Source organism: Halichoeres trimaculatus, unplaced genomic scaffold, assembly GCF_033239565.1.
Source record: "Halichoeres trimaculatus isolate MK-OKI-2021-1 unplaced genomic scaffold, fHalTri1.1 fHalTri1_scaffold_13, whole genome shotgun sequence".
Classification (NCBI taxonomy): domain Eukaryota; kingdom Metazoa; phylum Chordata; class Actinopteri; order Labriformes; family Labridae; genus Halichoeres; species Halichoeres trimaculatus.
This window is the reverse complement of record NW_027437191.1, coordinates 32,371,835-32,384,174: the sequence shown is the minus strand read 5'-3', so window position 1 is coordinate 32,384,174 and position 12,340 is coordinate 32,371,835. Positions and strand designations below refer to the sequence as shown.

At 37.2% G+C, this 12,340-nt stretch overlaps 1 protein-coding gene across 2 annotated transcripts in view; it reads right to left on the bottom strand.

Annotated features, from left to right (window-relative positions):
- The window catches only part of usta (uronyl 2-sulfotransferase a), a 105,027-nt gene extending 97,482 nt beyond the window's left edge, over nt 1-7,545 (bottom strand). The window contains exons 1-2 of one of the 2 annotated variants that reach the window (XM_074684608.1): nt 7,426-7,545; nt 4,842-5,406 (exon numbers count right to left, since the gene is read on the bottom strand). In XM_074684608.1, coding sequence (XP_074540709.1) covers nt 4,842-5,076 — 235 coding nt within the window. In that variant the 5' untranslated portion in view covers nt 5,077-5,406; nt 7,426-7,545. Of the gene's footprint in view, nt 1-4,841; nt 5,450-7,425 lie in introns of those variants that run through there. The other variant, XM_074684609.1, reaches the window with a different exon arrangement.
- Nucleotides 7,546-12,340: the final 4,795 nt, after the last annotated feature.

Sequence of the window (12,340 nt, the reverse complement as noted above, 5' to 3'; positions counted from 1 at the left end):
CAAGCTTTAGCCTTGGCAAGTGGAGGGGCAGAGAGCTCCCATAACAGGGGCGGTATCATGGGTGGGCCCAACTGCCCAACTTTTCTTGAAAAAAAAAAAATCTTTGTTAATATTCTAAGAAAATCTGTTTTAAAGAGGAATATTATACAATTTTGTTGCTTTACGCTCAGTTTGTTATCGTAAGATGCCCTGTCTTTATAAAATGAGCCAAATTTGCCAATTTTTAACCTGTCACTAAAAAAGTTATGACTCATTCAGCCTCATGTTTTACCTGTAGGACTAAAGGATGATTTTGTGAAATTTTGTAGATTTTTGTCTTTTATTTAACTGTTGTTAATGTTGCTGCTCTTACAGCCTATAATACATGAAATGTTGAGGCAGCGCAGCCCATTGGTGCATTAGAGAGCTTCTCTTTGGTCAATACCTTCGACAGCCATTGCCGTTTAATGAACTCAAATTTTATAAAATCTTAAAGGATCAAAAAGCAAACATATATGCTTTCAAACATACATAGTTCGAGTTCTATATGCATATCTATTTCTATTTATAACAGAAGTTATTCACTAACCTTCTTAATTCAAGGCCCACCCAAAATTAAAATCTTGGCTCCATCCCTGGAGCAGACCTATTATACCAAATCCAACTTACTGTACGGAAAAAAAATAAATAAATAAATAAATAAATAAATAAATAAAATTGTATATATATATATATATATATATATATATATATATATATATATATATATATATATATATATATATATATATATATATATATATATATATATATATATATATTATTAATTAACTCATCTTTTAAAAAAAAAAAAAAAAAATTACGCTTTTTATTTATTTGTTTTCCATAGACTGTATAATATATGGACGTAAAGTCTGGTGCATATATTATACAGATACTGTTGAGTACCAACACCAATTGCCAGGTACCAGGCGTTAGTACCGTATCGTTTTATATGTGAAAGGTACCCGACCATTCTTAGAACCCACACTACAGCCAATCTGTTCAGGGAACACCAGGTGTTCTGGCTTCACTTTTGTAGAAGCCGCTATGTTGTCCATCTTTTTACTTACGGCACAACAATTTGTTCTTCTGGAAAACTCTCAAAAGTTACAAGAAAAGTAAAATATTTCTTCTTCAACCTGCTCTGCTCTACAAGTTTCCAATCCAGCACAGTTTACCAAAGTGCTGCACAGAAAATCCAACTAGCAGAAGGAAAACCGCTTAAATCCATGTGATGTTAACGCACACATGGAGTACAGGACCAAAAAACTTAATGAGTGGAGACGATTACTCATCCAGACCCCCAGGGGAGGGTCTCCAGTCTGCTTTTGTCCCTGTTACATAATGAAGCCTCTGACTGTAGTCAATGGAGAACAGAGGAGTGGGTCTCTGACACTGAGCTGGATCCTCATGGTCTCTGTTTGGACCTCACCGTGCAGGTTGACCCTGACTTTATTAAGAGGAGGCACACACGTGTTTAAACGCCACTGCGGTTTTGTCTGCTGGTGTTTTTCTGTTGAAGTCGCACACACACCTTTTACACACTTCAACCTCTTCCTGTGTTAAAAGCTGCTCCAGACTGAGCAGATAACGTCAGCTCGCGCGCCTGTTTCCAGGTTAAAGAGCTTTCCACAGAAGCAGACTCACAGCTGACTCTGCGGGCACTGGCTTTGTGTGTTTACCACAAAACAAAGAGGAACATGCACTGACTGCTGAAGTTTCTAAATCAAATTAGACTGCAGAGTTTCATCAGAGAGAAAACATTGCCTCAGAGTTTGTAGAGTCTGCTCAGGAAAGAATTAACAGCCTTTGTATTGGGAAAATAAGGCTGTAAAACAACTTTGAAATTGGTCGGCAGAGCGGTTTGAGGGATATTCCTCACTGTGCTGCAGAAACAACGACACGCCAATGTTTGCGCTGAGACTGGGGTCAATCAGAATCAGGATTTCACGACGATATCGTGCAGCTTAAGCGTGCTGGTGTGCGTGTGCATGCTTGAGTCTGCAGGATTGTGTGTGTGTGTGTGTGTGTCTACAGGAAACCAATCTGACCCCCGGGATTAGTGGCCGACTTGGTGAGTGACTGTCTTTCTGTTCCAGATGTTTATCACGTCATAAAGCCCTGCAGCCCTCTGCGAGAAATAGGTAAGAACACAACCTCCTTTCAACACACACCCTGAAACACACACACACACACACACACACACACACACACACACACACACACAAACACACACACACAAGCTGCTGCAGAAGTTGAAGTGGTGTCATGTTGATAAGAAGTCCCCAGAAATGTGAAGAGTATCTAAAGCACATGTGAACCCACAACTACAAGCTTCCTTTCCTCGACCCTTGATGCTTCCTTCAGGCTAGGAGATAGCGCTGATGAGGCTGTTCTCACTGGGGACGTCCCCTTACAGGTTTTTTGACTTCCAATCTGATTTTTTTTTATCATATGTTTTGCCGAGAACGATCCAATACCAATATTTTCAGACCCTTAAAAAAATGCAACATACATTACACACATCCTTTTTCATTATGCTTAATAAAATGAACCATATAACAACCGAACTTGCTCAACCAGGTCATTAAAAAAAATAAAAAATAAACAATAAAATTTGAAAATTGTAGTATCATGATTTTTTTGTTTGTTATTTGTGAAAAAAATGATTAATTTTTTTTTAAAAAAATAAATAAATAAAAAGATAAAAAAAATAAAAAAAATAAAAAATAAAATAAAAGCTATGCTCTGCGTGTCTTGACCCACAACATGCCAGCAACAGCGTGGCTAAACAGAAGATGGAGGATCAGGTATGAAACAAAGACGGTTAGGTTACGGTGGCTTTATAGGCCCAAAAGGTGCATCTATCCTGTAGTTAGTTCAGATGGACCTTGGTTTGTATTCAGACCTGCACCGGAGAACCACAAACCGCACCAGAGTTTGTTCGGAAGCGGACGGAGACCACCTCAAAAAGTGGGTCTGGGTCTGGTTGTTTGGTCCGCACCAGGGTTCGCTTGTGTCTATTCACACCTGCATGGAAAGTCCGCATCAGCGTGGTCCGTTTAAAGTGGACCAAACAGTCCAGGTCTGAATACCACCTAAAAAACTTAAACTGAACTTTGAGGCTCTTCCCCAACTACTCCAACTACTCACTACATTTAAGAAAAGGAGTATCCAACCTGGCTGACAGAGCTCTGAACACCTTCTCTCTTCAGCAACGAACGATATCTGTGAGTCTGGCTTTTGTGTGTTAATAAACAAATGTAATAATTAGTGCTGGGCAAGTTAACGCGTTATTTTCGCGTTAACCCGTCAATCTATTAACGTTGAATATTTTATCGCACATTAGTGCATATTGCTGACATTTAGCGGTGTTTTTGTGTGAAAGACGAATATCAGAGTTTTTCGGTGGGAGTCCGTTTATTTGTGTTTTTGGTCGAGTAAAATATGGCCCCGTCTGAGTGCAGAGGAAACCTGCAGAGGAGCAGGGAGGGGGTGTTTGGTGCGAGCGCTCTGGGCTTCTGCTGCACAAAAACACTGCTGTAGGGGTAATTTCTGCCCTAAACCTTGTGATAGGACCCAACTTGTTCCATCCCGGAGTATCACTTTAATGCCCTGACAGTGGCAATAAGCTTTAATTTTGTATTTACATTTTGTAAATTTGATTTAATATGTGATTTAACTATTACTGTATAACAAGTACTGATTTAGTGTTTGCATGACAGATGTTATGGCACTTTCACAATGCGATTAATTATGATTAATCAGGGAAATCATGCGATTAATTACAATTAAAAGTTTTAATCGTTGCCCAGCCCTAGTAATAATTATCGAAAAGTGGTCAGAAGCAAACACTATTTGGGGGCCTGGCACAGGAAAGTTTGGGAACTCCTGGTGTAGAATATCGCAACATCATGAAACTATCGTATTGTGATGCGTATCGTATCAACAGGTTGTTGCCAACACTCACCTCTAATATCAGGTGCCTGGACATCCCTATTTCTCACCACGTGTCCTATCCTCTTTCATCATTTTATCACTTATTACAGTCATTACGGCTGTAATACTGCAGCAAATCGCACCCAAACAAAAAACAAGCCCCCTCAGGACTTCATTTCTCAAATTGGAAACTTGGCTCTTTGATGCAGAAAACACTTTGGCAACCCCCTCCTTCAAAAACAACAGCTCCACATGCTTCTCACTGTATCAATTAGAGAAATGTCAGGCTCAAAAAAAAAAATAAAAAAATTAGGGAATGCTCTGGCTGTCTCAAATCTCCAGCATAAATTTGCCTTTTGGATGGAACAGTATTGCGCCTTGTTCCGCTGGTGCCAGCCGTGCGTAATGAGCGCAGTGTGGCTGGAGCGCAGCAGCTGGCTGAACAAGAAGAGGTGTCAGTCTGCATTCACACACACACACACACAGACACACACACTGTATCAATCTGAACAGTTGCTACGTCCTTGTTACCATAATAGACCCAACCACGCGCTGACAAGTCACAACTGATGCGAAAATGGAGCAAAGCGAGCTCTTCCTGCAGGTTTGGGGCTGAGTTTGAAGCTTTAGGTTCACTTTGAAAAACACACATGTGGGTTAAATGATCGCTGTGCAAACGCAAGTGTCAGACTCAACGATTGGGTAGCCACGTTGGCCTCCGGTGAGCTCCTCAAAGAGACACCTCTCATTCAGCGCAGCGCCGAGGATCTCTCTTCAGGGCGTCTGGACGAGCACTGCAACTTTTTATCCAGAAGAATCTCTTTGATGGTGACGCGCTTCAGCCAGCAGAGGAAAGAAAAGGAAAGGAAAAAAGTTCTTACCGAGATACTGTCGGATGTCCAGCAGGATTTTCGGGGGTCCTCCGTTCAGCTGATAAAAGAGGGAGCCGAAACAGAAGAAGAAGAGCGTAGCCATGCAGAAACCATAACCTCGCAGGGAGAATCGCCACGGTATCGCAGAGAGTAAGCTGCTGTACTTTCTGTTGTTTCGCTCTCTGATGTGGTTCGGAGTCTGGTTGTTGCTGTGAAGGGGACTGCTGTTGAAATTCTTCATCATCTCCTCCTCACAAAGCGCCGTGGAAAGTCACCCATCCGCCTGTGGAAAGTGAAACTTGTCGCTTTGAGATCATTTGACTCCGTCAGGGCCAGTTATTTTCTCTTTTTTTTAAAGAGAGGGGGACGCGCAGGCACCCAGCTCCGCTCCGCTCCGCTCTGCTCCTCTCAGCTGCCGCAGCCACGGGTTGTTTTTTAGCGCACAGCGTCCTCGCCTCTCGCTCGGCCCCTCTCGTCTGCGCTCGTTGGATGACTGCTCCTTCCTTCCTTCCGTCTCTCCAGCACGAGTTAAGGGTCCATCCTTCTGCTCGGAGTCTTTCTGGGTGTCAGATTACTGAACGTGGAAAGAGGGAAAAAGTTCCACCTCAGACAGGGCTCGGGTTGGACACATGTGCGTAAAACAGCGCCCCCCAGTGTCCAAACAGAGAGGTGTGCTAACAGTGTGACGGGTTGAACTCCAGACAAGTCTAGACAGAGACTGACAGGAGGTCTGGGAGGAGTTGTAGGTCAGTTTTTAAATTACAAATTTAATTTCAGTTAATATGAGAGAACGGCAGCTTCGCCCTTTGCTGGAGTCTGACAGTTTGAAGAGACCACGCTGGGTGTTTAACGGTTTAATAATGATTTGATTTCGGATATTTCATGATTGGCCTCTGTAATTAGTTTTTAGAAAGGCCAAATATAAAGTTTTATGATTTCTTTTCAAAGTTTTCTAACGTAGACTCCTCTGAACCCCTTTGAACTGGATTAAAAACTGTGTCTGCACAAAAAACACTGATTTTTAAAAGGGTTTAATCTTTGACGGCGTTACAAACCAGAACTTTCAGCAGTTGCCTGAACAACCACAAATTCCTCAGGTGTCTTCGCAAAGAAGACAAACTAATAACAATGCCAGCTAAACTTCTTAAAGACACAGGTATCTCTAGATGTTTCAAAACAAGAGAGAAATGAAACTGAATAAGGTTTAACAGGCCAGACACGTTTCCTTATTGGGATGATGATTAAGATTTTCAGGAGTTCTTTTACTTTTCAGATAACTGTTTTTTTTTGTAAGACACTATCTTGCAAGACACAGAAAATTTTTGATTTTCAAAAAAACGAAATAAGAAAATAAAATAAAGTCAAAATCAAATCAAAAAGAAATAAATATTTTCTGTTTCTTCCAAGATAGTATCTCGTAAAAACAGAAAAATATTTATTTTTGATTTTCGCTAAATAAAATTAAAAATTAAAATAAAATGAAAACTCAAATAAAATCAAAAATAAATATTTTCTGTTTCTTGTGAGAAAGTATCTCATAAAAAAAACAGGAAAATATTTGTTTTTGATTTTTAAAAGAAATTAAAATAAATTAAAAACTCAAGTAAAATCAAAAATAAATATTTTCCTATAACAGAAAATATTTATTTTTGTTTTTTAATGAATAAAATAAAAAAATTAAAATAAAATGAAAACTCAAATAAAATAAAAAATATTTGTTTTTGATTTTTTTTTTTAATGAATATATAATGAATAAATATTTACTGTTTCTTGCAAGATAGTCTCTCATAAAAACAGGACAATAATAATTTTTTATTTTTTTTAAATAATCAAAAATTTAATTAAGTCAAAAGTAAAACAAAATCAAATGAGATAGTATCTAAAAAAAAACAGGAAAATCAAAAATGATTATTTTTGGTTTTTAGGGGGCTGATATCTCATAAGGATGGAAAAATCAAAAATAAATATTATCTCATTTTATGAGATAATATCTCTTAAAAAGAATTTTTTTTTTCTTTTAATGTGATAATCTCATAAATATGTAAATAAAAAATAAATATTTTCAGTTGTTTGAGATGATATATCCCAAAAAAGAAAATAATATTAATATATATTAATATTAATAGTTTCTGTTCTTATGAGATTTTATCTTCTAATATTATTTATTAATTAAAAATCCTGTTTTCAGGAGACAATTTCTCATAAAAACAAGAGGAACCTTTTTTTAAATTTTTAAGTGAATGCGATATGCCACCATAGATTACTTTACATGACACCTTTTTAGCTGTCTTGCCACTAAAAGCAGTTTAACACTGCACGTCACATACATCCACCCACACACTCACTCATTCATCCACAAGTGAAGCTTCACACTGATCAAACCACACAGCAAAAAAATTAAATTTAAGCAAGTGTTTGTCTTATTTTTAGTTAAAAAGAAGTCTTTTTAAACTTAATATGAGCCACATTCACCTGACCAGTCTTAAAAATGTGTCTTTTTTCATGTTATTTAAAGACAGAAAGGGTGTAGATTGCCTGTAACAAAGACAAAATCTGCCATTCTGAAGAAACTGAAGGTGGAAACTTTTCTTACCCCATGTGAGAATGACACAGAATGTGGTCTTGACTGTAAGGAGGCAGAGGATGAATCAAACCCAGATAGTGGGCTTTAATTTACAGTGAACACCAATAAACCACCTTGTTCACAGCACTGTGCACATGACAGACTTCCTGCCCAGAGAAAAGCTTCCCTTATATTTCCTCCCTCATCAGGTGCTACCACACACAGGGGTGCTAGAAACATGAACACTTTAATGTTACCTGTTTAAAAACACCAAACCCTCAAATACATACAGCAGCGACCAAAGGCTACATTACTCTGTGTGACTACTGGTTTAGATCAGTCACATTCTCCAAAACCTGATAAATGAATATTAAATGTGGCACCAGTTACCCCCCATATCAATCTACCTGATGGAACCTCCCAGAATATTAAAGAGCCTGCTTGTTTCCTCAGGGACTGTTTCAGAGGCACACCCTGGGGGCGGAGACAGAAAGGTAAGTGATGAACATTTTCACGTTAGTGTTTACTCCTTTTAAGCAAAAATCTGAAATCTTATCAAGTGTTTTTGTCTTATTTGAAGTCAAAATTGTCTCATTAGACTTGATATGAGCCAGATTCAACTTATCAGTCCAGAAAAATGTCATGTCTTGTTTCAAGTTATTTTAAGAAGAAATGAGGCCTGATTTGCTTGTAACAGGTAAAAAAAAGATCTGCCAATGGAACAAGAAAAAAATGCTGCAAAATTTGCTAAAAACCACAAAAATGTCTTAAAACAGTATTGACATGTTTTTGTACATGTGTTGTCTTTATTTTTTTTTCAATAAATTTGCATAAATATCAAAACATAAAAAAACCCCATGAGATTTTTTTAAATTGCAAAAAAATGTTAAAAAAAAAGAAAAAAAAAGAAAAAAGAAAACAGGGTTTAAAAATTTGGCAATAAATGCAAAATTAATTTGAAAACTAAAACTTTTGGAATTTTTGAACTAAAAACATAAAAATTTCAAAAGTTTGTAAAAAATATCAAATTGCAGAAATTAAAAAAAAATTGTAAAAATTTCACACAATTTTGAAATTCAAAAATTTGCAAATGCATTCAAATTTTTTGAAAGAATACTTGATTCCGATAACATATATTTGTTTTGTTTTGTGTTGTTGTTTGCTAATGTTTTGCCACATATGAAGCATATATCTTGATCCGGCACGTTGTCAGTTAAATGAATCCATCCACACAGAATTAAAATCAGTATTTTCTTCCAGATTAGTCTTTTTTATAGATTTATTTCTCTCACCAGGGCTGTAAAACTTGAGATTAGCCACAGGTGCAAAATACATTATACGATGACTGATAAGAAATCAATTTAACCTTAGTCGACAGCTGCTGTGCCTGGGAGCTGTTTAATAAACATAAGGTTAAAGCTTTAAACACAGTGGAGTGTTGGAGTTTGTATTATTCAAAGTTTTGACACCAATATTTTCACTTTTTCTGTGATTGAATATCGGCTTCAAATATCAGTTATCGGCCTCCTTGAGGAACAATCAATATCGGTATCGGCCCTGAAAGAAACATATCTGTCTGTCTCTAGTGAGGATGCTTGTTGTGGAAAAGAAGCAGCTGAGATGAGTGCCTACCTTTCTGTGTGTGTGTGTGTGTGTGTGTGTGTGTGTGTGTGTGTGTGTGTGTGTGTTCCAAACTTTCTCCTCTGCCTCAGGCCGCCTCAGAGGACTTTACGCTGAGCCATATATCTTTCCACAGCCAGGTTAGAACCCACCATTAAGTCTACACCTGCACTTAGGAGGCGACACCAACAGTCAGTCAGCTCAGTAACAACCGCGCCGAGAGCTCGACGCTTTCACTGGCGACAGATAGCGCAATCAGGGGAGCAACAACGACTGCGTGAAACAATTTGGCCTAAAGGACTAAAGATGATAAGAAGACGCTGGATGATTCTGCTGAGGGCTCGTTGGCCCCACTTTTCCTCAGGTAAATGAATTGTAAATAATGCAGCGCTGTGTTTTTGCAAGCTATGCATAAAGATGTGAAGGAGTATTAAAGGTTTATGGCTCTGCCATCCAGATCAGCCGTGCAGCACAGGAGTTTATTATACAGACCTGCAGGACGCTGGTAGAGCGCTTTAAATCAGACTGTCAAATCAAAACCACCAACTTGGGGGTTTTAACTAACTCTTTCATGGTGGTGTGATACCTGGAGGAGTAAAAGCAGTCTCCACGGAGACGGGACAAGCTGGACACATGTTTTAAATGTAATAAAAGCAGATTCCTGCTGTTAATTATCTGCCCTGATGCCTCTGGTTATGTCGGGTTCTTCAGTATTCACTCATTTCCTGGGACAGCGACTCGGCTGCTTCAGACTTTCACCCACATTCAGCGGACAAAACGCCCGCCACATGTGGACACTGGGAATTCTTCGTCATATTTATGAAAATATGAAGCGACAACACCACAAAGATTACACAGCCATCAGAAGTACTCTTCAAAAAAAGGGGATAAGCCTTTAAACAACAAATTAGGATCCAAAAAACAGGAGCCAGATTAAGCCACTTCATGGTCACCACTCAGGTGACCTTTGACCTCTCTGAGAGGAAACGCTTGGCAGTGAAGAATTTCACTATAAGGACTCATTGCTTAGGTACTGCTATTCATTCTGCTCTGCTGAAAACGATTTCTGGGATTGATTTTGTAGTGGTGGTGGACACTGGAGCCTAACTGTCAGACAGAAAAAGGACAGAAGAGAAGAAGCAAGATAAACAGGAGAGAGATAGAGCACGAGCTAAAGGCTAAAAGGGCTAAACAACTCAACAGAAGTTAAGAGGACAGTTATGCTAACAGACACAGAAAAGTTGTGAAAGTAAGTAAATGATTATTTTCCTTTTAGCTTCAGCTATGCTAAATATAGCTACAATGCTAGAATTATGACACGACTGATTCATGAGGCTAAATATAAGATGACATCTTACTGGTAAATAAAGAAATACAAGTGGACATCACAAGGTGAGATCTCTATATAGCTTTATTTTTTACATTCTATGATCCGGACACTTTATCCTGACTTTTTGATGATAAAGTTTAATTTTTAGTGTTGAAGCCAAGCAGCAACATCTGGCTGTGACAAATGAAGGGGAAAGGGGGTAAAATGGGGATGTGCACAGGCAGTTGGTTGAGTTTTCTCTTCTTCTCTTTCCCCTTCTCTTTTTTATTGTTTAACGTGCTTTTTATTTTAAGCTTAACCCTTTTACGTCATATTAAGCTTTGAACCTTTGCATGGTTTATATACATGCCTGATATGTGGCAAGAAGTTGGCAAACAACGACAAAAAATTGAGTCGTGCAATATTATCATAATGTGTTATCAAATTCAAAAATACCTTCAAAAATTTGCAATTTTTTCATGTTTTTTTTTTCATTTTCTTTTTCAAAAAAAAAATTTTTTTTTTTGAGAATCTACTTTTTTTTTTTTAATTTTGCATTTTTTCTAAATTTCAAAATTCTTACAATTTTCGCAAATTCACAATTTTTGTTTTTATTTTTTATTTTTGGCTTTTTTTTTAAGTCCCCCCCCCCCACCCCCCAAATTTTTTTTTGCTAATTTTTCCAAATTAAAAGGGTTTTTGAAAATATCGCAAATTTTTGTAAAACAAAAAAAAAAAATCACAAATTTTTGATAAATTGTAGAATATTTTTGAAACTTTTCCAGATTTTTAAAAATAAAAAAACAAAGACATCACAGGTACAATATTTAAAAAAAAATCAAAATTGTTCTTATCTAGACAGTTATTCCCTGGATTTTAAGTACGTTTTGAATTTTATGTCTTTGTATTGTGAAGATAAATTAGATTCTGTGGCTCCTTAATGACTTTAATCCAGCTGAGCTGGGGCTAAATGGCTCCTATTCAAGTAAAGTTTGCAGATCCTTAATGTTAAAAAGTGTTTTTAATTAAATCAAATACTGTGCTTTTTCTCTTCTTTTGCATATTCACACTTTTTTCATGACAGTGTGTGTATGTGTGTGTGTAGAGGGACATCCAGGAGTCTGAGCTATGGCAAGAAACAGTTTTTATTGTATTTCAGAATGACAAATAGCTATGGACATTACTTTTTGTTGTTTCAATACACAAGCAAATCTGTATGGACAATCATTAGGTAGATGAAAACCAAATAAAATAATTTGTACACATATTTTACAATACATACTGTAGTTCCTCACTGGCTAAAGCAATGTGCATTATGCAGGAAGGTATTGCTATTCATATAGTACAAGCTAATTACAGGTGATAAGAAAAAAAAAAGCAAAAATAAGTTATTTAAATATCAATTACATATACAGAATGTGCAACTTCTGCTAAGCATTTCATATATGTAATCAAGAGTTGATTTTTTTTTTTGTAAGAATGTTAAAACAAGCTGGAAGTGAAGACGTGGAGAAGGTTAACCCGTGAATGGTTAAAGAAGTTGGCGTTGGGAACTCAATGCTAAATTAAAAAACCAGCACAACCCACTGAAACCCTTGATACCTGACGACAAATGCCCACGTGTGGACCTGTGAACAAAACCAAGCCAATTTTTTTTTTTAATATAAAACCGACAGTTTTACCCTCTAAAGTGCATTTACAGTGTCAGTATTTTCATTCTTTACAAAAACACTTGTTGGGTCTTTGCCTCGGCCCCTCGACGTCCCGGCTTTCTCAGAGCGCCGCGTTGATTGAAGAGAGAGGAACACAAGGCATGAAACAGCTGAAATCAAATGCCCACGGTTAAAAAATAAAATAAAAAAAAAAAAATCCTCAAATTTCAGAAATAACACTTTGTCAAATGTTTCAATATGAAATCCTTGGAATACATCTTTAGTTAAAAAAAGGAAAAGGAAAGAAAAAGACGCTTTGTCTTTTTTGTTTAACGTGAAATACCACTGATAGTGAAACATACAA